We start from the raw sequence: 26,889 nt of genomic DNA on the forward strand, positions 1-26,889 counted from the left end.
GGAGGAAAAAAGTAAAAAGAAAAAAGAGCAGGCTTCCTAGAAGTCATTGGGAGGTCTCTGGCCCCCACAGTCCTGCCCAGCTGTGGAGTATGGAATCCCGTGGTGTCTGGCCTCTGATCTTCCTTTGAGGGAAGAATGAGACCTAGATGCTGAGGACACTGCTCAGCCTCTGGCAGGTTCCTGGTGATCCTTTTTTGAGGACTTCTGGAGGAGCTGGGTATGGGGAACACCCCTGGAATCCCAGCCACATGGGAGGCTGAGGCAGGAGGCCAGCCTGAGCAACTTAGCAAGGACCCTGTCTCAAGATAAAAAGGGCTGGGGATGTAGCTCAATGATAAAGTGCCCCTGGGTTCATCCCTAGGCTCCATGCCTGGTATGGGGGTGGAGGGGCTTCTGGAGGAATGGTGGAGAAGGATCTGAAGGTGGCCTAAGGGTCTTCCCTCAGGTCCAGCTCTATGTGTCCCATACCCAGTAGCACCTTCCCATCCTCTACCTACTGGGCCTCTGGGACACCACCAAGAGGCCCCAGGCCTTCACGCATTGCTCCGAGCCTGTTAATCTGGAAGGGTACCGTGTCTCCCAGTTCCTTTACAGGCCAACCCTGTAAGGACAGAAAAAGACTCCAGTTACCCGCTTTTTACCAATGGAGAAACTGAGACCTTCCCCCCACAGTTAGGTCACTTACAAAAAATCTCATAGCAAACTTGAATCACTTTGAACCTAAGATGTCTCACTTTGCCAATTACTGTCACCTTGGGCTGGGGCAGGCCAGTTGGTTTGGAGCAGAGGAGAGGGATGTCAGGGGAGCCCAGGCTGCAAGACTTACTAGGCAGGAAGCATCCAGCTCAGTCCAGGGGCCTGGCTCAGAGGCTGGGACCCCAGTGGCTGGACTGCACCATGGTTGGGTGGGTGCCTCCAGCCCAGACCCTACATGCTCCTCACACCACCCTTCACTTCCAGCCCAAGACAGTGGGCAGATGAGAGGGTCCTGCATGTCTGTGGGAAGGAACATAATGGCCTTGAGCTTCCTCTCCTTTGGAGCCATGGTTCACATCTGGGTCCTGACTCCTGAGTACTCTGCCCCCCTCACCTCAATGCCTCTCTGACCAGAGTAGCAAGCAGAGCTGTTGAAGGAGGGCTCCAGCATCCACCTGGGCGGTGGGTACCTTGAATTGTTTCTGAAGCTCCCCACCTGGTACCCATTCACTTGATGCTCTTTGACCCTCCAGGACAAAGGACAGAAACTGCAGATTTAAAGATCCTGGAGATGTCTTTCTCATTTGCCTCTTCTCAAGGGAGAAGAATGCTGAAGGAGAGAACCTAGGGCTGGGGCGTGGAGTGGTGAGGCCCGCTGGAGGGAGGATGGGGGCCAAGGCTGAACAACCCACCTCAGTTCTACCAGTGAGGCCTGAGCAGGGGATCCAGAGGGCCAGGGTTGACAGAGAAGTACCTCAACAGCAGGTCCTATGCCCACCTACGCCTGCCTCTGCCCCAAGTGGGGACATCAGGCTCTCCCAGACAGGTCTTGATGGCCCCATTGACTTTGGGCTGTTGCTCCCACCAGCCATGGCTGGTGTTCTTTGGCTGCTTCAAGCACCAATCACTAGCTGGCTGTGCCTGTTAACCCGTGGGGCTTACATCCTGGCTCTACCTGCCTCTGAGGGCAATTCTTCCTCAGCAAGTGGTATTGAGGCCTTACTAGCTGATAACAACTGGGGTTCAGGTGCTGAGCCAGACACCAGGTTGCCCTGGAGGTGCTTGAAGTCAATTTGTTTGTGGTGCCTGGGGAGATGTTGGGGACAGGCCTATAAACAAACAGGTATTGTCAACTCTTACAACTTGAGAGCCCAAGGACAGGAGGAGGGGTCAGTTTCCAGTGAGTTCCAGCTCAGGGAGAGGGATGGGGAGGGGGATCCAGGTCACACAGAGAATCCTGGAATACTTGCCCTGGAAGAGACATAGGAAGCAAAATCCAACCTTCTGATTTTGTGGATGGGGAAACGGAGGCCCAGACTATGACAGTGGGCTTGGCCAGGGTCCCTTGGTGAGGTAGTGGCAGGCTCTCAAACCCCTGGTCGTCAACCAGGGCCCTTTTGATGGTACCAGGTGCCCTTTCTGGTTTTCTGTATCCTGATCCTCATGTTCTAAATCTACTTTTGGAAAAAAAAAATTAAAAATTAAAAACCTTTGGCATCTCTACCTGGCAGTCAGCCAAGAGGTGCCCAGTGGCCTGGGGAGCCGGGCGCTACTAGTCCTCCCTCCAGAGGCAGCATGGCCTCTTCTCAGGCCTAGTGTGGGGTGGTTGCGTTTTTCTCTCTCTCTCTCTATCTCTCTTGCATTTTTGTGAATCTAATGATGAACTTATGCTACCACACTTTTCCCTTCTCTTACACACCTTACCTACTAAAGGAGGAAGTGCCACTTTATTGGTAAGTGGACGTTAACCAAGAGGGACTTAAAAATCAGAACTTTAAAAAAAAAAGAAAAGAAAAAAAGAAAAAGAAAAGAGAGAAACAGAAAGACAGTCGGGTGCTACTGACAGCTCCAGAGCTCTCTGCAGGGCCGGAAAACAAAGAAAGAAAAATATTAACAGAAAACTGTCAGGTTCCCCAGGAGATCATTGGTTTTGAGTTTGGTATCTAATGACATTTGTGGATTTTTGGTTTTTTGGTTTTTGGTTTTTTTTTTTTCTTTCTGTTTTCCTCCCTTTCTTCGGTTCAGTTTTGAGTTCAGTTGTCCCTCCCCGCCCCTCCCCCATCTGTGTGCCGTGTGACCCCCTCCATCTCCTTTGCCCACCCCCTTGCGCTGGGGGGCCTGGCCTGGTGGGCTGGCCCTGGCCGGGCCTCCCGGTGCCGCCCTCTCTCTTCTCTCTGCCGGGAATCGTCTGTCCCCTGCGGGGTCAATGCCAGCCCCGGTGCCCGTCCTAGAGCCCCCTCCCCTGCAGCCCCACCCCCACCGCTCCGTCCCTCTTGTGTTTTGCATGCCGAGAATCCTGCATGAGCTGCACTGTTAAGGCCAGAAGGTGGACACTCAGAGAGGCAGAGGCAGGGCAGGCGCGGGGAACCGTGTGTGCGATGCTCCGGGACTGGCAGCCCTCGCCCGGGCCCGGTGACAGCCCTCTCTCCTTTTCTCCCCCCACCCCACCCGCCCGCTCTCTCACCCTCGACCTCTCGCTCTCTCGCTGGCTCTGTCCTCTTGCCTCTCATTCTTCCTCTCTGCTTCTCTAACTTCCCCCTGGCACTGTCCCTGTCTCTCACCTACCTCTCTCTCTGTCTCTCTCTGTCTCTGTCTCTCTCTTCCTCTCCTCTCCATTCTCCACCTCGCTCCGCTCTGTCTCCCCTGCCCGTCCCTCCCGTCTGGCTCTGTCCGTCGCCCTCTCCGCCCCTCCGTGCCCTCTCTGCCTCTCTCCCCTCAGAAGCCCAGCTCGCCCTCGCCCAGGGCCCGCGACAAGGCAGCGGCCGCGGCACCCACGCCGCCCGCGCGGGGGAAGGACAGCCCGAGCCCGCGATCCGCGCCGTCGTCGCAGGGCCGCGGAGGCCGCGCGGCGGGCGGGGCGAGGCGGCGGCGGAGGCGGCGGCGGCGGCGCTCGCGGTCCTCGGCGTCCGCACCCCGCCGCAGGGGCCGCCGGCGCGCCCGGCCCGCGCCGCCCCGGGGCTCGTCGCGCTCGCTCAGCCGGGCCCACTCCAGCAGCGACTCGGGCGGTGGCGGCGCCCCGGGCCCCGGGCCCGAGACGGGCTCCGAGCGAGGCCACGGCGGACACGGGAAACGGTGAGCTCTGGCCCCAACTCACGCAGAGCCCCCTCCTCGATGGCCAGCGGTCCCGGAGCTCCCCAACCAGGGCTCCGCGTCCAGCAATCGCCCCCTCACTGAGCGCCCCCCGCCCACGGAGCTGCCCTCTGATGGACGACCCTCCCCAGGGAGCTCTCCCTTCACGGATGGCCCCGCTCCACGGAGCTCCCTGTCCCCCCACTGGTCTAAAACCCCAGGGAACACTGTCCCCCTGCTGAACTCCCCCCACTGACCACCTGATCATCCCCCCACCCCAGCCCAAGGAACACTCTCCTGTCCCCTGGACTCACTCATCACTCTCCCCAGACTTACGCTACCTCTACCCCGCACTGAGTCCTCCCCTCATTACTTAGGACACCCCACCCCCGCCGCCGCTGAACCCCCTCTCTGTGCTGCCTCCAGGGTGAAGGAGCGGCCAGCGCGCGCGCGGCCGGCCAGCACCTCGCCGTCCCCTGACCCGCACGGCAGGCGCGGCGGCCCTGAGGGGAAGAGCTCGTCACGCAGCCCGGGTGCCCACCCCCGGTCCTGGAGCTCCAGCCGCTCCCCCTCTAAGTCCCGCTCGCGATCCGCGGAGAAGAGGGCCCGCAGCCCCAGTCGCTCTCTGTCGCCCAAGAAAGCCGTCGGCCGGTGAGTGCCCGCCCGCCCCGCAGAGGTCGTGGCCACGACCCAGGTCGCTGGCTGCAGGGGGCCCCGCCTGAGGAGCCGGGCCCTTCGAGTCCCGTCGCTCACCTTGGGCCGGCCCTGCAGGGACAAAGACGGAGAGGGCCGCACGAGGCATGCAGAGGCCGAGGCCGCCCGCGCCCGGCGCCGCTCGCGCAGCTACTCGCCCATCCGCAAGCGGCGCCGCGACTCGCCCAGCTTCATGGAGCCACGGCGCATCACCAGGTACGGAGGGGCTGGGGAGCGTGGGCGCAGGGCTAGAGCCACTGACCCGAGTCAGTGACGGTGACCTTGGAGGTGAGGTTTCATCAGCCCAGCCTGGGGACCTTCTCCAATGGCCAACTGGAGCCTTGGCGCGGGGCGGGGAAGGGGCTACAGCGGCAGGAACGGAGGAGGACTCAGTGAAGGGAAAGGGCTGGGCTGGAGGGGCTGGGGTGCTGGGGATCAGACAGATGGAGGAGCCTCCTTAGAAGGAAAGGTCCCAGCGGGGCCTGAAGGCCCATGGAGGGGAGAGAGCTCTGTACTTGGGTCTGAGTGGGCGCCTCAGCAGGCATGAATCTCCGCTCTGGAAGGTCCAGCCATCTCTCTGGAGCCCGTTCTTCCCTCCCCACACCCGCCTCCACGCAATAATGTCTCCTTTTCTCCTTCATCTCAAGGTCCAGTGTGCTGAGTGGCCTGTGGCCAGCCTGGGGGCCCGATGGACCCCTCTCCACAGGCTGCCGGGGAGATGTCATGTGAGCTGGTCTGCTCCGGTCAGCTGTCTGTCTGTCTGCCTCTCCTTTTCTCACTAACATCCCAAGACCTGGGGAACTGGAGGAGGAGGCACAGCAGTGTGGTCTCTGGGGCAGCTGTGGAGGAACCCGGTGCAGCCAGGAAGGCTGTGGCCAGGGTGTGGCTGGTTAAGCCAAAGCCATAGTCAGAGCTCCTCTGCTAGGACTGCAGGGGTCTGGGCCTGGGTCTCCAGGTGACATTATGACTTGTCTTTGTTAAAGTCACCTTTAAGCCTTGGATTGGCCTGGCATGGGTGGAGAATTACTGAAGAAGTTCTGAACCCAGTTCTGAACCCAGTTCTGTCACTGTCTTGCTGGGCAACCTTGGGAGATTGGTGTGCCTCTCTGGGTCTCCACTGTCATGTGTGTACAGTAAGCAGGGCTCTTTTCAACTCCAGCAGGGTCAGATTCTCACACTTATTCTTCCTAGTCCTGAGGGAGGAGAAGGCATTGCCTCCTTCCCTACCCCATAGCTAGAGGCCAGACTGCTAAGCTTGGGACAGCCAGACAGCTCACACACACCACCCACAGCTGGAGGTCCTGAGACACCTGAAAGCCTCCACCCCTGCCACCTGGCACCCACTTCAGCCCTCTCCAGGCTGCCTCCTCCTCCCCACTGACACCTGTTTTCTTCCTCAGAATTAACCCTGCGATGGGACACTAGCCCTCTTAACCCTCTCTTCTTTCCTCTGGGTCACAGCCTCTCGTGCCTTCAAACTAACTCCGGGCCAGCGGGAGGTAGCTGAGTGAAGAGTGGGCGCCGGTAGGACTGGGCCAGGCCTTGAGCACGGCAGCAGCGGCCAGGGTGTCCTTGTTCCCTTTGAGTTACCTGAACAGCCCAAATTCTTGTTTTTGTGGGGTACAGAGAAGCAGGGTTGGTCATATTCACAAAGAAGCCATGCTGGGTGGGGCTCGGCAGCACAGTGCTTGCCTAGCATGTGAAAGTTCCATCCCCAGCACCATACATGTGCACAGCTGCACACACATCATACACACGTGTCTCTCTCTCTCTCTCTCTCTCTCTCTCTCTCTCTCTCTCTCTCTCTCTCTCACACACACACACACACACACACACACACACACATCATACACAACACTACTTAGCGCTGTTCAAATTTTCATTCAAAGCTGGGTGCAAGCCAGACGTGGTGGCGCACACCTATAATCCCAGGACTTGGGAGGCTGAGGCAGGAGGATCCCAAGTTCAAAGCCAGCCTCAGCAAATTAGTGAGACCCTGTCTCAAAATACAAATTTTAAAAAGGGCTGGGGATGTGGCTCGGAGCACTGCTGGGCTCCATCCCCAGTACCCCTCAAAAAATGTTTCATTCATTCCACAAACATTTATTAGCACATCTCAGATCATACAGAAACCTGGCTCCTTTCCCGGTGGACAGGTGAGAAAGACCAAAATGATCCACAGGGCAAGTGATTCAAATTCTATTTGGAGGGGGTGGACATCTCTGAGGCCAGGGCTCAGGGGACACTGAGGCAGGAAGCCCTGGTCACTGCTAGATGGGGCTCAGGACCTGAGTGAGAGCCCAGAGGGCAGAGAGCTCGGCCCTGGCTGACCTGTAATGCTCTTTTCCCCCTGGCAGTGCCCGGAAGCGTCCTATCCCCTACTACCGGCCCAGCCCCTCCTCCTCCTCCAGCTGCCTGAGCAGTGACTACTCAAGCAGGAGTCCCAGCCGCAGCCCCAGCCCAGGCCACAGCCACGGAAGCTACAGCAGTCGCAGTCGCGGGACCCGCAGCCGCACACACAGCCCCTCCCGGACCCCCAGTCCCAGCTACCAAAGCCGGAGCAGCTCTGAGAGTGGGGGTTTCTGAGCCCAGAGAGACCCAGTTGGGGTCCCCTGGCACAGGGAGAGGCCAGGCCCCAGGACCTGGAGGGGGATGCACCCCCCACTGCAACAAAGAAGTCCCGGGGCCAGCACGTGGGCAGATGGGACCAGGGAAGACCGTGAGGGCCGGTGCCCTGCCCGTAGGAGGAGCCAGATTGTGCTGCTCAGAAAGGGTGCCCAGCCCGCCTCCTGCCCACCTTCATGTCCAGGGAACAAAGAGCCGTTTCGAACACAGGGATCACCCTGTCCCCTTCCTGCTTGATGCCAGCTCACCAGGCTGGGGGCCACTGCCAGAGAATGGCATGAGTCCACAGTCTGCTGTGTCACCTCACCTCCGTTCGTAGGCCCAGGCACATCTTGGAGAGGGCCAGACCTCCTCTCCCTGCTCCCCAGGGCCCTCCTCTCCTCTCTCTCTCTCTCACTGGGAAGATGAGGAGGTATCCAGCAAGCTGGGTCTAAGCTAGACAGAAGGAAGAATGGCCTAACTCTTGGTGCGCCACCATCCAGGCTGGGGAGGAGGACCCTGGCTGAGGGCTGGTAGCTGGTCCCACAGCCTCCCCCAACCTCTCCCCTGGCCCAGCAGGGCCCAGACTGGGCAGCCCGCAAAGCCCCAGCCTCAGGTCCCATGTCTCCAGGCCAGGCTCTTCCCTCCATCCCCATCCCAGCCCTGGGCCAAGGTCATACCAGCCAGGCCTTCCGTGTGACAGGAGGTGGGGGTGGAAGACCACATCTTCATCTGACCCTGAGGTCAGAGAGGGTCAGGTCAGGGGGTGGAAGACGACAAAGGCTGAAGATGGCACAGGGACTTGTGACCATGGGCAAAACAGCGCAGTCAGGTGACAGAGCTGGCCACAGGGAGCTGGGAGGGATTGGAGATGGGTCAACGGCATTGGGCCCCACCAAGAGAAGGGTAGCATGTGCCAGTCTGGGACACGACTAGATGACAGCCCAGGGTTCAGGCATAGGGAAATGTGTACGGTGCCCTCAGGGCCTGCCCAGGGAAGCGCCTCCTCCCAGGCTTTGTTGGGACAGGCCAGCCAAGGCTCCCCAGGGAGGGGTAGTGCAGCCCTTGGAAGGGAGGCCAGGATCTAGGCCCAGGGCCTTGCCCTGGCACCGACGGGGACGCAGGCCCCCAGTCCTCTTCTGCAGCTCCCAGCCCCCTCCTCCTGGGGCCCTCAGGGATCTCACAAAGTCTTCCTTGGCCCAAGAGGGCAGATGCCCTGGGCGCTGATGGGGGGAGGGGTCTGGGGTCTGGTCCGGGTTCCCCCCTCTCTATTCCCCCTCCCTTTTACTCCGCGGTGCGGATAAAAATTGGACTCTAATAATAAACACTCAGTGCCCGGATGGCACGTGGTGAGAGCAGGCCTCTGTGAGTGTGGGCATCTGGGCAGACTGGGGAGGGCAGGGAGGCCTGGGGTCATTCCCTGCCGTGTGGACTGAGAGGGAATCAGACTCCTCAGTACCCCAGAGAGAAGAACTGACACCCAAGAAGCAGGGACCAGCATATGTATCCCCTGCCTCTGAGCAAGTCCACCGAGCCCTCCTGAGGCTCAAGCGGGAGGAAATTGGACATAAGGAGCCAGATGCGGTGGCACACACCTATAATCCCAGTGGCTCAGGAGGCTGAGGCAGGAGGATCTTGAGCTCAAGGCCAGCCTTAGCCACTTAATGAGGCCCTAAGCAACTCAGCAAGATCCTATCTCAAAATAAAATATAAAAATAGGCTGGGGATGTGGCTCAGTGGTTAAGCGCCCCAGTGCCAAAAAAGAAAGAAATTGGACACAAGGAGAACAAGTCCGTGGGCACAGAGCAGAGGGAAGAGGCTTGGAGGACCCTCATCGCATGGCAGAGCGTTCCGGAGGCTGAAGCAGCACTAGGGTGTGAAGCCTGCCCCCTGCACTTCCTGCTAAGTGACACACAGGCCTGAGATGAAGCCAAAACGCAATATTACATTGGCAGTCCTCAGCACAGTGGCAGGCAGAGAGTTCAAAAGATGGCCACTACCAGGCAACACTGGCCTGGCCTAGCATCAGAGGAGGGCTTGGAAGAGGGGTTCAATGTGGTAGATTTCCTTTTTTGAACCTAGGGGCACTCTACCTCTGAACTACATCCCCAGCCCTTTTTATTTATTTTAAGACAAGTTCTCACTAAATTGCTGAGGTTGGCCTTGAGCTTGTGATCCTCCTGCCTCAGCCTACTGAATTACTGGGATTACAGGGGTGCACCCCCAAGCCCGTTTTAATTTTTTTAAATAACTACTCCCATTGTATTTCTTTTATATAGATCCATACAGATTCTCCTTCCCCTGCCCTTTTCCTGTCCTGCTCCTCCTCTTCCCTCATTTTCCATTTTCTCCTTCTCCTTCCTTTTATTTTTTTTTGAACCAAGCATCCTCTAAGACTCTGTTGGAGGCTGAGAGCCCATTCCCCAAAAGGAAGTGCGCATGCCCACTTTGGCACCTTACATCAATCTCTCAGACACTCTGAAGCCCTACAGGTGCCCCAGGTTAAGAACCCTGGTCCTCCTCGGCTGATGTGGCCACAGCTAGGACACTGCATGACCTCCCCCCCTTTCCAGTTTCTCTTCCCCCAAACTGGAAGGGGCACCTGACACAGCCAGTGGCCAGCGGCTGTGTCTAATCCCAGAAAGATGTTCAGAGAAGCCCTGGTGATCTCTTTAACCCTCTATACAAGTTCAGCAAGATGGCCTTGAATGAATAAAGGGTGGGAGCTGCACATGGCTGTGCTCTGCAGATCCCACCTCCTGGTGGCGAGGGCAGGAAGTACACCCAAAGAATGGCATAAAATTCAACTTGTTGAGCCTGGTGTGGGGCCTGGGGCTCTGCTGCTCCATTTCCCAATACCCATCCCAGTCTTTGGTATTCCATATCCACAGCCAGGCAGCCCCAGATGATGCGACTGCTACCTTTCTGTACCATTTGCCCCTTCATTGGCCAGCCCTCCTCCATCTCTGCCCACTCCAATCGTGTGTGTGTGTGTGTGTGTGTGTGTGTATACACACACACACACACACACACACACACACATATTTTTTTCCCATACTGGGAATTGAACCCAGGGGTGTTCCAGTATTCCACCCTCAAGCTGCATCCCTGGCCTCTTTTTACTCTTTTTTTAAAAATATTTTATTATTTATTAATGGACCTTTTATTTATTTATTTGTTTATATGCAGTGCTGAGAATTGAACACAGTGCCTCACTCATGCAAGGCAAGAGCTCTACCACTGAGCTACAACCCCAGCTCCTCTTTTTACTCTTTGAGTCAGGCTCTAAGTTGCTGAGGCTGGCCTCAAACATTCAATCCTCCTGCCTCAGCCTCCCAAATCACTTGGATTATAAGTGATCTGGCCTTCCCACTATTTCTAAAATGCATCACTGGCCATTCATGTGCTGAACACAATTCCTGGTGCTGAGGACACAGTACTGAATGAATCAAACAGGACTCCCTGCCTTGAGGACCCTGCATGCTGTGATCACGTCCACCAGCTTGCAGGCCTTGGAAGGCCTTCCAAATGACTCTACCTGGACTTTGCTGTCCCCCCACCTTTCATCCCCTCGTTGCCCTGGGCTCCAGTACACCTCAGTCCAGTGACCCCCAGTCATGCCCTCTCCATCTCCACAGACAGGTGGACTCAGGGTGTGAGGCCCCTCCTAGCAGCCTCCTACCCCATGGAGCCATTTTGATCCCCAGCTGTAGTGGCCCCAGATTCTTCTAGGAACCTCTTCTTAGGGTCCCAGACTCTTATCCCAGTTATTCGTGGACATGTCTCTCTTCCCAACTCTCTGAGCTTCTGGAGACCAGGCCACGTCTTCTTGGTCTCTGCGACCCCCATACAGGCACTTTTGAAGTGCTTCTTGAATGAGCCAATGAGTCAATGAGGGAATCAAAGGACCAACAGTTCCTAAGCCTTGGGGAGGCCTGGGACCAAAGGTGAGGTGTGATGGCAGCAAGAAGACACCAGAGGGCGACAGAGAGTGAGGGAAATGCCAGCTGCGGAGACAGGCCAGGGCTGAGTAGATAGCTCCCCTGTCTAGAGGGTCCATCCCAGCCTGGAGGCCGCCAGCCCAGGTAGTCTCTCTGGCTCCCTGGGGAAGAGGCTACTTGGCGCAGTTAGGGACAGTACCAAGCCACTGCCCCTCCCAATACCCGAACCTCAGCCTGCACTCTGCTTTGTACCTCGGGAAAGGGAAAATCACCACCACTACCACCACCACCACCGGCAGCAGGCAAGAAAACAGGAAACTCCCAGGCGGCCTGGTGACCGGAGGAGAGGGTGGAGCAGCCTCCCCAGGATGTGTGCATTTTGCACCAGAGGTTCCTGAGCGTGGCTGGCGCTCTCCTGGTTTGGGGGTGCAGCGGGTCCTACAGCAGCCCCTTCTCCAAGCTGCTCTCCACCTAGGAGGCCCAAGACATGGGGTGCCTCAGCCTCTGGAGCCCCACCTCCACCCACCCACTTTTTTTTTTTTTTTGGTACCAGGGATTGAACCCAGGGTAACTTTACTATTAAACCATGTCCCCAGCTCGCTCGCTCGCTCTTTCTTTCTTTCTTTCTTTCTTTCTTTCTTTCTTTCTTTCTTTCTTTATTTATTTTTGAGACAGGGTCTTCCTAAGTTACTTAGAGCCTCACTAGGTTATCAAGGCTTGCGATCCTCCTGCCTTAGCCTCCCCCGAGGATGTGCCACTACACCCGGCTCCACCTGCCTACTGTCTAGGACTTCCTTGGAGTGGAAACCCAAATCCACCTCAGAACAGGAACCCTTATTTCCTATAGGTCTGGGGGATTCCTGCCTGAGAGGTCATGGGAGAAGAGGTGTCTTCAAAGAAGTGTCCAAGGAGTTCCTGAAACAGAGAGGAAACGCAACTTGGGACCAGCAGGGTTCTTGGTTTATATAAAAGAATTTCAGCACACGCCAGTCAGAGAGGTTTATTAGGAAAGTAGATGCATATTCAAAGGAGAATGTGGATCATCTCAAGCAAGAGGTAAACTCTGGGGCTCCCAGCTCTTCTTTTAAAGGATACTTGGTGCTGGACACGGTGGCACAGGCCTGTAATCCCAGTGACTCGGGAGGCTGAGACAGGAGGATTCCAAGTTCAAAGCCAGCCTCAGCAACTTAGCGAGGCCCTAAGCAACAGAGCCAGACCCTGTCTCAAAATAAAATATAAGAACCAGCTGGTGATGTGGCTCAGTGGTTAAGCGCCCTGGGTTCTATCCCTGGTCCCAAGAATTAATTATTTTATTTTATTTAACCCTGTTTTATTTTCCTTTCTCCTTTCTACCTATTTGTTATTTCTTTGGGCCTCACACCCATCCCCTCTCATCATCTTACTCTGATTTAAAGCAGACCCCAGTAAGGCCCAGGCCTAGTAGACCACCAGGAAAGGAAGGTCCGTTTCTTGGGCCCGGTAAATGTCTCCCCAGCCTCCCCTCTCCTGCCTCCACTGTTACAAAGAGAAACGTACTCAGTGACATTTGCCAGAACCTGGTGAGGAAGATTTTATCCAGGACCATGAGACGGGCTCAAGACACTGCTGTGGAGCTGAGTGCCACTTTCAGGGGGCAAGAGGAAGTGTCAGCCTAGGCACAGGGTGGGGCCAGCGGATGGGAAATGACTAAGAGGAGCCTGGGGGGGGGGGCGGTGAGGGGGCTTCAGGCTAGTCCCATCTGGCAGGGTTCCAGCTGAAGGCAGGCCAAGAGGTGTGGGACTTCAGCTGTGGGGATTAGGGGTGGAGGAGGAACCTGACCAGACATGGAAGGCTGCGGATTAACTGACTGATCTGGGCTCTTGCCAAAACTAGATTTTACAAGGAAGTGCACAGATGACCTAGGAGATCGCTCAGGCACCTAAGTTTGGTCAAGCAGAGAATCTCGGTCACCACTGCCCAAATACCCCCATCCTGCAGCATTTTGACTGCGAAGGAGCAGGCCAGAGGGGGGCCGAGTGGAGGAGAAACTTGACTCATGGCCCTGGAAGGAGCCTTCCAGAACATGCAGTCCAATGGTCTCATTGTGCAGATGAAGACAATGAGTCACGGTGCTGGCCTCCCGCCAACCAAAGCCAAAAACATCCAGTTCCGCGGACTCCCCAAGCCAGACAGCTTCTGTCTGCTAGACAGCCAAGGGCAAGAGGGTCCAGAGGATGGATCCCCAGCCCTGCCACCTTCCCCAGTGTTGTGGGGGTGGGCGGTGACCCCCAGGCCAGCCAGAAACCAGAGGCCTAGCAGGGGAGGCAGGCTGGACCTGGGTTTGAGGAAACATACTCCTAGAGAGGGAGTGTCTAGATGTTTCCAGAAAGATCTAGTGCCCCCTGCCCCCGTTTGCTTTAATGACAGCTGCCCTCATTTTTAGTCCCAGCAGACCCAGTGGCTGGTGCCACCATCAGTCATCAGCTCTCTCAGCAGCTCCGGAGGGAGTTGGAGCAGCTGCCAGAACACTCCAGTGCTTTCTCTGAGGCTGGGCCAGCAAGGGAGGGGCTGGTTGAGCTGCAGTTGGCAGAGGCCTGTCAAGGGCGTGGCCTGTGTGGCCAAAACCTCGGGCACAGTGCAAGGGGTGGAGGTTGGTCTTGCAGCTTCTGCAGAGTGCCCCAGATTTAGGGGTTAAGGGCACAAGGAGGGGTCCTCCCATGAAGGAATCTCCAGACCCTACAGAGGGCACTGAAGGAGATGGGACTGTGATCCATCCCTATGGCTTCTCGGAAATCCCTATGGGGGTAAAGTTCTCCTCCCCCCCACTTCTCTCTCTCTCTCTCGCTCTTGCTCTTTCTCTCATTCTCTCTCTCTCTGCAGTGCTGGGGATGGAGCCCAGGGCCGGGTGTGCCAGGCAGATGCTGTACGACTCAGCTATACCCCCAGCCCAAAGGGTTCTCTTTATCTCAGAAAAACTACCCCTGGAAAGACAGGGTCCTGTTGCTGCAGCGGGACACAGACCACCAACAGTGGGCACTGCCACTCAACCCTGGCTCTGCTTGCCAAGCCTGGCTGCCACGGGGAGAGTCCAGCCTCCTGGGGAGGCACTTGGTTAGGAGTGCCAAGGACCCCAGAGGGCCTGGTCCAGCCCTCCCTGTCCTGCCCCCTGCCCCTGGGTCCCAGAAGCCCCCTGCCTGGGAAGTCTCCCCCTGAGGAAATGGGAGTCCTGAACTCTAACCCTTCCCATCCCTTCCAGCTTGAACCCAGGGGCACCTAACCCCTGAGCCACACCCCCAGCCCTGTTTGTATTTTATTTAGGGACAGGGTCTCACTGAGTTGCTTAGGGCCTTGCTAAGTTGCTGAGGCTGGCCTGGAACGTGGGGTCCTCCTGCCTCAGCCTCCCAAGTCACTGGGATTACTGGCAGGCGCCACGGGGGACCCAGTGAGACCCTGTGGCAATTCCGGCCCTCAGTTTTCTCATCTGAAAAAGGGGACTCAGACGAGCTACTTATGTATACACCATAAAGCACATACAACTGGGTAACTGTCACTGTTTGAAGCCACAATATACAAAGCAAAAGACCCTCAAGAGAACACTGAGGGAGTTTGAGCACCAGGCACTCAACACACCTTATCACATTAGGGACTCGTGGCATTGCTGTCAAACAGGAGGGGCATTATCAGCCTCATTTTGCAGATGGAGACATGTGCGCTCAAGAGGTCACCAGATTCGTGAATAGCCCAGCCCTGTCTGACCCCAAAACCCAGCTTCTCACCCCCCTCCACCCTGCTCCCCGTGCAGCCTCAGTGTCCCCTCTTTTGTGATCAGCTGATCTCAGAGTAGTCATCCCTCAAGAATGGCCCACTCAGAGGGACGAACGCCAACTGTGAGTGACAGGCGGGGCAGGTCAGTGTGCCCTGGGGTTGCACCACCTTCCCGGGCCTGGGCAGTGGGGTGGACTCTCCTCGCCCTGGTTTCAGGCAAGATGAAGGAAGCTTGTGTCTACAAAGTGCTGGGCAGCCACCAGCAGCGTGGGTGGGCCTGGCAGGGCCCCACTTGAAAGCTCCCATGACCACACCTGACAGCTCCCTCTTGGGTGGGGAGCCCTGGGCTCCAGCCTGGGCAGAGACGGGCAGGTCTCTATCTTCTGATCTCACCTGAATTTATAGAAGAGCTGGAGGTGGGCGGGGCTGGGAGTGCCGGGAACCATGGCCTGCAGCTTCCTAAGACGCTTAGGAGGACAGCCAGGAGCTCCCAGCTGAGATCTTCCCAGCTCCTGGCGTGACCTAGCAAGGGAAGCGGGCAGAGGTGAGGGCAGGCATCCTGGGTGCCCTACACTTGGCCCCTGAGCGTTCCAGGATCTCAGCGTTCTCTCCTGGGCTGACCTGGGACTCATGACCCAGCCCGACTCTACCCTGATGCAGAATGGGTGGGCAGGAAAGAGAGGCACCCATGAGCTCTCTCTCTGAAAGGAAACTGAGGGGCTGGGGGTGTGGCTTAGTGGTGGAGCACTTGCCTGGCACGTGTGAGGCCCTGGATTCGATCGTCGGCACCACATAAAGATAAATAAAGAAATAAAATAAAGGTATTGTGTCCACCTACAACTGATAATAATAATAATAATAATAAGGAAACTGAGGCTCATCAAGGTGAGTGGCCTGGAGTCCACCTGCCAGTCCCTTGAGTCTGGGTCTGGGTAGGACAAGGCCTCAGTCTCCTATAGAACTGGCAGGAGTGAGGGCTGGGGATGTAGCTCAGGGGTAAAGCAGTTGCCTGGCATGTGTGAGGCTCTGGGTTTGATTCTCAGCACTGCATATAAATAAATAAGTTAAATAAAGGTTCACTGACAACTAAAAAAAAATAAAAAAAGAATTGGCAGGAGTGGAGACTGCACCCTGGGACATGCAGCCAGAAGGATGGGGTGGGAAAGAGGAAGTAGGGAGCCCAGGGGACCCGACTGTGAAGAGGCTGACATGTTGGTACTTTACAGAGACAATGGCCAGTCAACCTCTGGAGTTTCAGCTAAAGAGGAGGGAACACAGAACCTAAGTCAGGAAGAAGGAAAGCTGAACAGGCCACATCTGTGCAGGGAGGGGAGCAGCATCCTCAGGCTGAGCACCTCCTTCAGAGCTGGGAGATCGGGGGCCTGGACCCCAGAGGTGGTCAGGTCCGGGAAGAGGATCAAGGGGTGAGCCTTAGGCTCCAGGCAAATTTGTGTGAACTCGATCTCTTGAACCCACACTCCGCCCCCTGTGTGGTAGGAGTCATAAGCCAAAGGGAGGGGGCTGGGGATGTGGCTCAAGTGGTAGGTGTGAAGCACTGGGTTAGATCCTTAGCACCACATAAAAATAAAATCTTGTGTCCACCTAAAATTAAAAAATAAATATTTTTTTAAAAATAAGCCAAAGGGGATTTGGGTGGCGCACGCCTGTAATCCCAGCAGCTCGGGAGGCTGAGGCAGGAAGATCTCAAGTACAAAGCCAGCCTCAGCAATTTATCGAGACCCTAAGCAACTCAGCAAGACCCTATCTCTTAACTAAAATATTAAAAAAGGGCTGGGTGGCTAAGCATCCCTGGGTTCAATCTCTGGTAACAACATCAGTAACAACAGCAAAAAAAAGTGCTGGGGGGGGCAGATTTTGAGCTCATAAGCTGCAAAAAGGAAACTGAGACCATAGGAGCAGGGCCTTGGCCAAAATCAGATAGGAAGCCAATTGTAAAGGCCAGACTGGATTCAGATTCATTGTACTGAGGTTCCCTGGCCAGGGCTTCTAAAGGAAAAATAGATATGGGGAAACTTGACAATAACCTCCCTACTGACCCGAGTCTCAGCCAGGTGGGCCAGCCCCACTGCTCAGGAGAAGGGAGGGGAAAGGCTAACTCGGCCATCTCCAATTCCAGGCAGGGAACAGTTAACTACCAACAATGAGGCACTAGGCTCCGGGCTAAAGTCTTCACTTGCATGAAGTCATTGAATCCCTGGCCCTTTCCAACAACACCAGCCACATCTTGGTGTCCCACCGTGGGAAAGTAAGGCACAGAGCTTAACTTATACAAGTTCACCTTCTTGGTGGCAGATCCAGTGGCCTCAGGCAGTCCGGTCTTGAAGTCCACCCTCTCAAGTACCACCCCACTCGGTTCTAAGGACACAACTCATCACGGGGCCCCTCTGGTCCAAACCTACCTCTACCACTTCCTAGTCGTGGGGCCCCACCCTGGACAAGTAATCCAACCACTCTGGGCTTTGATCTCCTTAACAAAAGGATGGGACGGGCCACGGGCCAACTCCCGCAGCGCTTTAACGCCCAGGCTGAGTGCGCCCCGCGATGGGCACAATTCCAGCTCCCGTGCTCTCCTGTCATTTGTTTTCCTAAACAAGAGAAGTTTCCAGATGTGGGCAGAACCTTCCTCGCCCCGCCCGCTGCCCCTCATAAGCCGTGGGAGGAATGCAGGGGGAGGGACGGCCCCCAACTGGTCATTGCCATTAATAGAGACCTGAAGCACCGCCTGCTAAAAATACCCGGCTGGAGACCCATAAAAGCGCAGCCGGGGCCCCAGCCCAGCACTTCTCGGACTTCAGCCCGACGCGCATTCAACCGCCCAGCGCAGCCAGCAGCCAGCATGACCGAGCGCCGCGTGCCCTTCACGCTCCTGCGGACCCCCAGCTGGGACCCTTTCCACGACTGGTACCCGAACCACAGCCGCCTCTTCGACCAGGCCTTCGGGCTGCCCCGGCTGCCGGAGGAGTGGACGCAGTGGTTCAGCTCCAGCGCCTGGCCGGGCTACGTGCGCCCGCTGCCCGCCGCCGAGGGCCCCGGGGCCGTGGCCGCGGCCGCGCCCGCCTACAGCCGCGCGCTCAGCCGGCAGCTCAGCAGGGGCGTCTCGGAGATCCGGCACACGGCCGACCGCTGGCGCGTGTCCCTGGACGTCAACCACTTCGCCCCGGAGGAGCTGACGGTCAAGACCAAGGACGGCGTGGTGGAGATCACCGGTGAGCCCCTTGAGGTCCCCTGCGGAGGACGAAGCTGGCGGGGAGAGCCCGCGGGAGCCTCCCAGGGCGGGATGGGCTGGGCCGAGGGTACGGCCCGGGAGAGGTCCGAGGCCTGTTCCTCGACCCGCTTCCCTTGGCTCGGAATGCGTGATGTGGGTCGCTCTGAAGGACCCGGGGCGCGAAAGACGTTAAGAGAAGAAACAACGCCCCTTCCCTTGGAGAACCCCATCCCCGACCCCTAAGAGCAGGTGCCTTGGCCCTGGCCCGGGCAGCGGAGGGGGCGTGTACAATGCTTTGTGCGCCTGCGGGCGCCCAGTCCGGGCCAAGAGCCCAGCGCCGCGCCCCCACCGGTGGGAAAAGTTCTGGGTGGAACTTTTTGAAAACTTATGACGCAGGGAGCGGACAGTCAAACCCCCTCCAGATACCCCCAGACAACTCGATCTGTGTCCTCCTGAGACCCAGCTACCTGGGAGCAGGTGGTGGGGCCTCTGACCAGAGGAGCCTGTTGGGACTGGCGTGGGCCGGTCCACACAGCCTCTGACCTCCTTCTACCCCACCCCAGGCAAGCACGAAGAGAGGCAGGACGAGCACGGCTACGTCTCCCGCTGCTTCACTCGGAAATACACGTGAGTCTTGGCCCAACTTTGGAGGGTGTTGGGAGGGGGTCCAGCGGAGTGGACGCAGGGAAGGGGACAGGGGCGGTGTGTAACAACTGCTCTCCTTCTCTGCATGTCCAGGCTGCCACCCGGTGTGGACCCCACTCTGGTCTCCTCCTCTCTGTCCCCTGAGGGCACACTCACCGTGGAGGCCCCCATGCCAAAGCCAGCCACTCAGTCAGCGGAGATCACCATCCCCGTCACCTTCGAGTCACGTGCCCAGCTGGGGAGTTCAGAAGCTGGGAAGTCTGAGTAGACTGGAGCCAAGTAGAACCCATTACCCTGCTGACCACCCCGAATAACGACTGGCAGTTCCCCTTCACCCACCCGTGTGCTCTTTTGATACATGTACCTTCTCTTTTTCTCAAATAAAATTCTAAGTAACTGCTGGACACTGTCTCAGACCCTTCTGGTGTTTGTGGAGGCCTGGGGGTGAGCGCCCTGAGCAAAAGCCTCCTGTGTTCTTACCTAAGCTGAGGGCCTGCTGGGCTCAGCTCTCTGCTGGACTTTGGGGACCCAGTCAGGTGTGGGGGAGAAGAATCCAGGAAGAGCACTTCTCCCTGCAGTTGGTATTCAGGGACCCAGCTGGGGTAAGGGGAAGGTGCAGTAGGGGCAGAAGAGGGGACTTACTAGGAGCTCATGGTCCCTTACTGTCCTGTCCAAGAGGCACAGGACCATGGAGAAGGAATAGGAGGTGTGGCAACTCCAGCTGACTACAAAGAGGGTTTGGTCCTCAGAGGACCTGAATGCAGGACAGGCACATTCTCTCAGGAGGGGCGGGTGCCTAGCAGAGGAGTGTGTTCTAGTTGTTGGTTCCTGGGGAGGGAGGGCTTGCCTTGACTGGTCCAGGTAGGAACCATCACACCTCATTAGCCCTCCCTAGTCTGCCCTTGCTCCAGCCCCCACCCTCCAGCAGGCCCAGGGAAGGTTCTAAGGAGCCTGCTGAGGGGGCTTTGGAGCCCTGTCTCCAGCCCTATTCCAAATTCCCCCCAAATTCCAGGAACAAGGTCTCAGAACCTGAGGCTGTGACAAGACACACCCACACTCATTCCTGAGCCCACAGCCCTGGGAGGAGCAGCTTCCACAGGGAAGAGGGGTGCACATACCTGCGATGCTGCCCTCTATGCTCCCAGCCTCTTGGTGTCCACTCCCTGGTGCAGCCCCTGTTGTGACACCCACATCTGGAGCAGGCGTGAAGCCAGGGCAGGTTGGGCCTGAGAGGCCTGGCTGGACCTGGACCAAGGCCAACGGGGAAAAAACATGCAGCAGGAACTGTGTCAGTGCAGCTGGCAGCACAGGTCTGAGCTCGTCTCCCAGGATGCTGCCCCGCCTCTCCACCCTTCTACCATCAGGCCAAGACTGCTTAGGCCCATTTCTGAGCTCCAGACCCTGAGCCTGCCACCCCTCATCCCTAACACTGTCCCCCACCCCCGCCAGGAGCCTCTGGATGCCTCCATGTTCCTGTGGCCCGAGATGCCAGCCAAGGTTTAAGCCGTCTGCAGTTCCCCTGTGACAGACACCAGGGATGCCCTGGCCTGCTGAGGCCTGGCTATGTCAGACATAGTGACAGTGAGGCTGCCCTGAGGTGCCCTTGGAGTGTCATCCTCACATCAACCCTGAAAAGAGGTACAATTACTCCTGCTTAAGCCCTGGGAACAGCATGTCTCAAAAGAAGTGACTAGACTTGGAAGGGAGGAGGTGGGTGACGTGTGTGTGGTCAGATTAGCCCAGACCCTGCTCAGGGACAGGGAGAGGGTCTCCACAGTTTCAAGTGCTACCAAATAAGGCTTGATGAGGCTTTGAGAGGAGGAGGCTGAGGACCAGGAAGCCAAACAGACCTGGAAAGAGCTGCCAAGAATCTCAGGCCCAGTGTCAAGATCACAGTCAGCGGCAGGCAGGGGTCAACCTCTGGGGTGTTGGGGGTGTCCCTGGGGTAAAGTCCCAGGGCAGTATCTTTGAGGCTCTGGGCACTAGGGGCCTCATCTGAGACATGGCTGGGGCACTGATGGGAAGGTAAATATAAGAATTCAGTCCCTACAAAGGAAACCAGGAACTGAATTCTTATTTTCCTGGGACACTGAAGTAGAAATGGGATAATTGAGGTAGCTGGCTGGTGGTGGAGCCACCCAGCCACCCAGCTGGGGCAGAAGGTTAAGAGAAAGTGCGGGTGGGCTGCCCTACACCCTCGGCTCAGGGATGCTGGGTAGCATCTCCAGGTGGAGTGGGCTGTGGCTGGCAATACGTGACAGTCTCTGCTGAGGGCATCTGGCACTGGCTACTGGGAGACTCTTTGATGTGGTAGAGGGGCAGCCCTTCCCAGGCCTGTCTCCAGTGTTTCAATGTGTCCATCTCTAAAGGACTCCAAATGTCCTTCAGTTCTGTGGGCTCAGATTGGCCTTGGGTCAATGCATAGGACACACCCGGGAGGCTCTGGTCAGCCTAAGGCCATCCGAGGGCAGTGCTCTGTGATCTGGCTATGGTGGAGGCTGGCAGGCCCAGCTCCCTGGAGGCCCACAGTTCCTGTGGCTGCTGCTCATCCCCAACTGGCTCAGGTTTACCCAGGGATTCCTGGGCCACCTTCTGCTCCAGAGTGCTTCCTGGGCCTCTCTTTTTCTGTCGGTTCCAGTAGACATCTCCTCTGGGCCCAGAACCCAGCTGTTGGTCCAAGTCCCTGCTCTCAAGGGGTCAACTGGAGGAAACAGCATGATTCCCTTAGAGAAGGGCCAAGCTGGGTTTAGTGGAGGCGGGCAGGAGGGATTTTTCGAAGTGAGACTTGTGGGATAGGCAAGGAGAGACAGTCACAGCCTTGGGCCAGGGCTGGAGTGAGGGAAAACAAGAGGGGACTTGAGAAAAATGTGTGCCACATGCCCTGTACCTTGCCCCACCCTGCTGACCTTGGCACTGAAGGCCAAGCTAAGTGTAGACTACTGAAGTCATAAAAAAACAGGACGGAGATCAAAGCAGATCCCTGCTTTATTCATTCATTCATTCATTCATTTATTGGTACTGGGGATTGAACCCAGGGGTGCTTGACCACTGAGCCACATCCCAACTCTTTGTATTTTTTTAAAAACATTCATTTTTTAGTTGTATGTGAACACAATACCTTTCTTTGTTTTTATGTGGTACCGAGGATCGAACCAAGTACCCCTTCCTTTGAGTCACAACCCCAGCCCCTATATTTTTTATTTTAAGACCAGGTCTTGCTAAGTTGTTGAGGCTGCCTTTGAACTCACAATCCTCCTGCCTCAGCCTCCAGGGTGGCTGGAGTTACAGGTGTGTGCCACCATGGGCCATTTTAAACAGGGTTTAAAATGCCTGCTTTAAAATAGGGCTCTGGTTCTCAAAAGGGGGTGACTGGGAACGTCCAGCTGAGAGGCGGGCCCGTGGGCTGGGGAGAGGGGCTTGCTGACCTTGCCATCGGTGGGGTTCAGCAGGCCCTGGCCTTGACTGCTGGGAGAGTGAATCCTTTGCAGATTCCGCCACCTCCCCTGCTACAGAATTGTCCCAGGAGGGGGCTGGAGATGTGGCTCAGCGGTAGCGCGCTCGCCTGGCATGCGTGCGGCCCAGGTTCGATCCTCAGCACCACATACCAACAAAGATGTTGTGTCCGCCGAGAACTAAAAAATAAATATTAAAAATTCTCTCTCTCTCTCTCCTCTCTCACTCTCTCTTAAAAAAAAAAAAAAAAAAGAATTGTCCTAGGAATTGGCAGGCAGCTTTCCACAGCTCCCCTGGTGGGGAAGAAGGGAGGGAGCAAAAGCTTCGCCAAGACAGGGCACAGAACTGGGTCTCAGGCAGGACCAGAGCACCTTGGTGATGGGGAGAGGGGAGGAGGGTCAGGCATAAGAGAAGCTCCTACCAGGGACTGGCCATGTGTTGACAGAGTCCCAGTCTCACTCGCCTGGCGTCAGCCACCTGAGGGCAGGGCCAGGCATGGGTCCAGCTGGTCAGAGGCATCTGCTGACCTCACTTTGGAACCCCAGAATCTCCTCACCCTATCCTCACACTGGGACCTGGGAATCTGGGACAATCCCCGAGGTCAGGCACAGACCTGCACAGCAGCCAGTGGCCAGCTGAGCCGGAGGTCAGGCACAGACCTGCACAGCAGCCAGTGGCCAGCTGAGGACCACTGCGGGGCAGCAGGGGGCAGCATGAGGCAGCTGTCTGGGCGAGGGCAGGGGAGGCAGGCAGGTCTGATCCAGCGTGGTGCTGGACCCAAGCTCAGAGCCATGAAATGGGGCTGACCCCCACCTTCATCCTGCTCTCAAAGGAAAGAGACTCCAGGAATGTGGGGGGCCTTTCCATGGAATTCCCTTGACAGTGCTTGTCAAGGCACGGGGTGGGGGACAGCATTACCCAATAGCCACGAGAGTCCCTAATCTGTAAATGTCCACTGCAAATCAGAAAAAGATACCTGCTCCCTTCAAGGGCCCAGGGCATGAGGAACCCCAACCCACCCCTTTGGGTGAGTACCTTTCCCAGAAGACACTTGGCCTCACCCCTCAGCACACAGAGGAGAATTCTAGGCACAGCAGGGGCTGTACTTGCCCAGGATTGTCCAGCAGATCAGGGCAGAGCAGGCCACGTTGTCCCGAAGCCTCTTCCTGGGGTGTGGAATGCCTAGCGTAGTGTCCCCACCCACTGTTCTACCCAGCCACTTGTGCCCTGTGTGTGTTCTATTGGCGGATGCCCCAAGTGCCAGCCCTGAGGGGCACAGGCTTCCAAGGGGAAAACCCACATGTGAGCAGAAATCACTCCACACCTGCAGGAACCTCTGAGCCAGGGGTGGGACTCTCCTCCCCACTTCCACGCCGCCAGGTGACTCCAGACCTCACTGTGTGCAGCACTGTGCTTCCTGAGGATGCGCTGTGTCCTCATGGGCTTCTGAGAAGAGACAGCTCTGTCTACTTCCCATTGGTGCTGGAAGAGTTGGCAACATCAAAATGCCAAGAATCCCGGGCTCACCAAGAAGGGTCAGCTCTGGGTGACCTTGAGCTGGGTGACCTTGAGCAGGGACGTAGAAGGTGGGAGAGCCTGACTGACCAGCTAGCAGGGGAGGTGCGTGCCCAGCCAGGTTCCCACCTTCAGCCCAGAGAGGAAGATCACATCTGGGGAGCAGCCCTGGGGTGTCCCCACAGCACGATGGCCCCTCACACCCTTCTGTCCAGCCCAGCAGGTCAGGCTGCCCTGTCTACCAGAGAGCACAGGCAGCCTTGCCTCTGTGCCAGGAAGTCTGCCCCACCCTGGCCCTGGGGCTGAACAGGACAGAACCTGCCAAGGTCTGGGATGAGGAGTAAATTGAGAGGTTTAGGGATAAGCACCAGGCAGGGCCACACCTGGGCTTGGGCCAGTCTTGCCCTGGGCTCGGCCTCCCGCCTCCTGTCTGTCTGGGTTAACAGTAATGGCAGGGTGGGAATCAAGCAGCAATCACAAAGGTTGGATTGTCCCCTAACAATAGTAGGAAAGCCAAGGTCCCAGGGGCGAACAAGGAAATGAGACAGCGCCATGCAGGACCACAAGGGCCCGGGCAGAGCCCGCTCTGTGGGACCCCTGTCTCACCACATCCGCCCACCTGCACAAGATGGGTCTCTGCAACTCCTCTCAGGGATGGTAGGAGGACCCCTGTGTTCAGGCTGGAGGAATCAAGGACAGGAGGCTGATCACTTAATCAGGTGGATGGATGACAAAGAGGCCCCTGAGTCCTCTCCCTCAGGAGCCCCCTTCTTCCCTGGGTTCTCTACCCTTTCAGCCCCCTTACCCTCCTACCCTCGCTGGGCCCCTTCAGAGCGGCCATCCTCCACTCCTGACCCCTCTGATTCCCATCGCCCTTACTTAACCCCATCCCTACTCCCTCCCTACATCAAGCCCCCTCTAGCACACTGAACCCCCTTTCTTGGAATTCTCCCATCTCTGAACCCCCACCTTCTTCACTTCACCAAGACTCCTCCCTTTTTGAGGCCCTCCCCTCTCTGCCTCCCACCCCCATCTTTGTCTTTGAAACCCCTGGAGAGCCTCTGCTCAAGGCCTGTCCCGCCTGACAGCCTTGAACCCTAGGAGTGCCTGCAGGAGTGATCCTTCAGCAGGGGTCCTGGAGCCCCAGGTCCGGTGCCTCTGGGTAGATGGAGTGGTTCTGGAGGAAGAGTAAGTGATCCCCAGCAGGAAGGCCACAGGCCTGGGTACTCAGACCTCTCAGACTGTCCTGGCTCCCTTCAAGCAGGAAGCTTTGGATCACTGCCCATGTGTACCAGGCTGGAGCGGTGCCAAGGCAGGTCCTGAGACTGGCCCCTGCAGGATGCCCTAGGGCTAGGCATTCTAATCACCTTGCCCCCATGCCCAGATATAGTAAGTGACTGCCCCCTGGTGCTCCTTCAGAGAAAGACCCCAGACATCCCAGAGTGCTCACTCCAGAACCTTCCAGAATCTCTGCCCAGGTTCTGGGCTTGGCAGTGTCAGCAGAAATGGGAGCAGGAGGCCCAGTCTTGGAAAATACTGACGCCACCGCCGTCCCACCCTGCCATGCCATTGGTCCCATTCGTCCTTAGGGGCCTTCAAGCCTGACAGCATGTCCCCTGCTCACTGTCTTGGCTGCCATTCTGATTTGGCTTTTGTAGGGCCTGGAAGCCAAGGCTGAGATCCTGGGCCCCTGCCTTGCCCTGGCACATCTTTGCTGCAGGGCGTGTGAATCACTGTGTCTGCTACTATTCACAACTGCCACGTACTGGACACCTGCTAGCTGCCCATCACTCCTTAGCTGACTGACTCCTCATAGCAAACCTAGGCCACTAAGAGGCAGCAGAGGATCATGGATACGCTGTAGACAGCAATATCAGCCTGCCTGAGTTCAAATTTCCACTCAGCCACTTTCTAGCTGTTGGATCTTGGTCTAGTTAATAAGCCTCCGTTTCTTCATCTGCAAAATGAAGCTGTATAGGAATAAATAGGTGATGTTTTTAGAACAGGGCCTGGAAACAGTACCCAGTCTGTATAGGAATTGCTATAATGTAGACCACATTATTCCCACTTTACAGATATGGAAACTGATAGGCTAAGGAACTTGAGAAGTTATGCTACAGATCCAAAACACAGTAGGATGGGAATCTAAATCCTGAGTTCTTAAGCTTTTCTTCCCCAACACAAAATGGAACATTACTGAGTGACAGAAGCCACACTGAAGCTGATTCTTACATCCAGGTAGGATGGTGATGTGGGAAACTTGTTCCTCCTTCTGGGATGAAATTATACAACTCTATGTTGGAAGATGGGGAGGGGAGAGACTGAGGTATCTGCACCCCCTTCTATTTCTAACATCTTTCCAGGTGGTTTCTGCCGGTGAGCCCTGGCCCTGGTTGGCCACCATTCAATTAGAAGCGTGAGCATGGGGCTGGCCAGTACACCTGGGCAGAGGACCCTGCACACCATGCTTGAGGATGACTGGCCTGTAACACTTAGTAGGACAGTGTGCAATCTGAGGCTGGACAGGCAGGCAAGAGACGGGTGCTGGCCTCAGTGTCCTCAGGACACCAGGTGTGCCCCGTATGCCCACCTCACTGCTCCACAAGGGGGGCAACGTGTAAGGTGATGGGAACTGTCAGATCCGAGTCTCTGTGTCCCTCTGATACCTCCCAACAGTGTGTGGTGGGGGTCAAAGGTATTCAGAGCCCTGGTTCCCCCTCTGCGAGATGGGAATAATGCAGACGTCCTAGGACTGTTTCAGAATGAGATCTGTAAGAAGAAAAACAGCAACTCAGCGAGACTCTGTATCGAAAATAAATAAATAAAAAGGGCTGGGGTGGAGCACGGGAGACAGGGCCACTGGTTCGATGAAAACGCTGGGTGCAGGCGCGGGTCCCGGGCACACCAGGAACCTCAGGCTCCGCGCTGCCAAACCGGTTCCTTCCAGGGACAACGCCCACGGAGGTCACTACCGCCCTCTAAGGAGTTATGATGCCCTCCACACCGCAGACCCGGTTCCTCCGGCAATGAAGGAGGGTGGCGAAGGCGGGGTGGATAAAGCTCCGCGGTGGCGGGAGGTCCAGGTCGAGCACAAATCGAGCTCCGAGGCAGATGAGCAGGCCGATCATGGAGCAGGAACCCGAGCCCTAGCAACAGACCCGCCATTGGCGGTGCGGGAAGAGCCTAACCTGTGATTGGCTCCTACCACGCCCGCGAGGGAAGGGGCCGCCTCAAGGGGCGGGGCCACGGACGGGTCCGGGCCCCGCCCGCCTCACATCCGGGCACCTGCGCCGCCCGCGGGGT

The 26,889-nt window shown here is 57.0% G+C and overlaps 2 protein-coding genes across 2 annotated transcripts in view; both read left to right on the plus strand.

Annotated features, from left to right (window-relative positions):
• Positions 1–7,044, plus strand: part of Srrm3 (serine/arginine repetitive matrix 3) — a 31,403-nt gene extending 24,359 nt beyond the window's left edge. Inside the window, exons 11-14 of the mRNA XM_026396962.2 lie at positions 3,416–3,768; positions 4,192–4,416; positions 4,537–4,674; positions 6,816–7,044. Coding sequence (XP_026252747.2) covers positions 3,416–3,768; positions 4,192–4,416; positions 4,537–4,674; positions 6,816–7,044 — 945 coding nt within the window. The remainder of the gene's footprint in view (positions 1–3,415; positions 3,769–4,191; positions 4,417–4,536; positions 4,675–6,815) is intronic.
• Positions 7,045–17,529: 10,485 nt separating this feature from the next.
• Positions 17,530–19,022, plus strand: Hspb1 (heat shock protein family B (small) member 1). The gene is made up of 3 exons (XM_026396917.2): positions 17,530–17,974; positions 18,537–18,600; positions 18,712–19,022. The coding sequence occupies exons 1-3, from the start codon at positions 17,605–17,607 to the stop codon at positions 18,884–18,886; spliced, it is 609 nt and encodes a 202-aa protein (XP_026252702.1). The 5' UTR covers positions 17,530–17,604; the 3' UTR covers positions 18,887–19,022.
• Positions 19,023–26,889: the final 7,867 nt, after the last annotated feature.

Source organism: Urocitellus parryii, chromosome 9 (genome assembly GCF_045843805.1).
Source record: "Urocitellus parryii isolate mUroPar1 chromosome 9, mUroPar1.hap1, whole genome shotgun sequence".
In the NCBI taxonomy this organism is placed as follows: domain Eukaryota; kingdom Metazoa; phylum Chordata; class Mammalia; order Rodentia; family Sciuridae; genus Urocitellus; species Urocitellus parryii.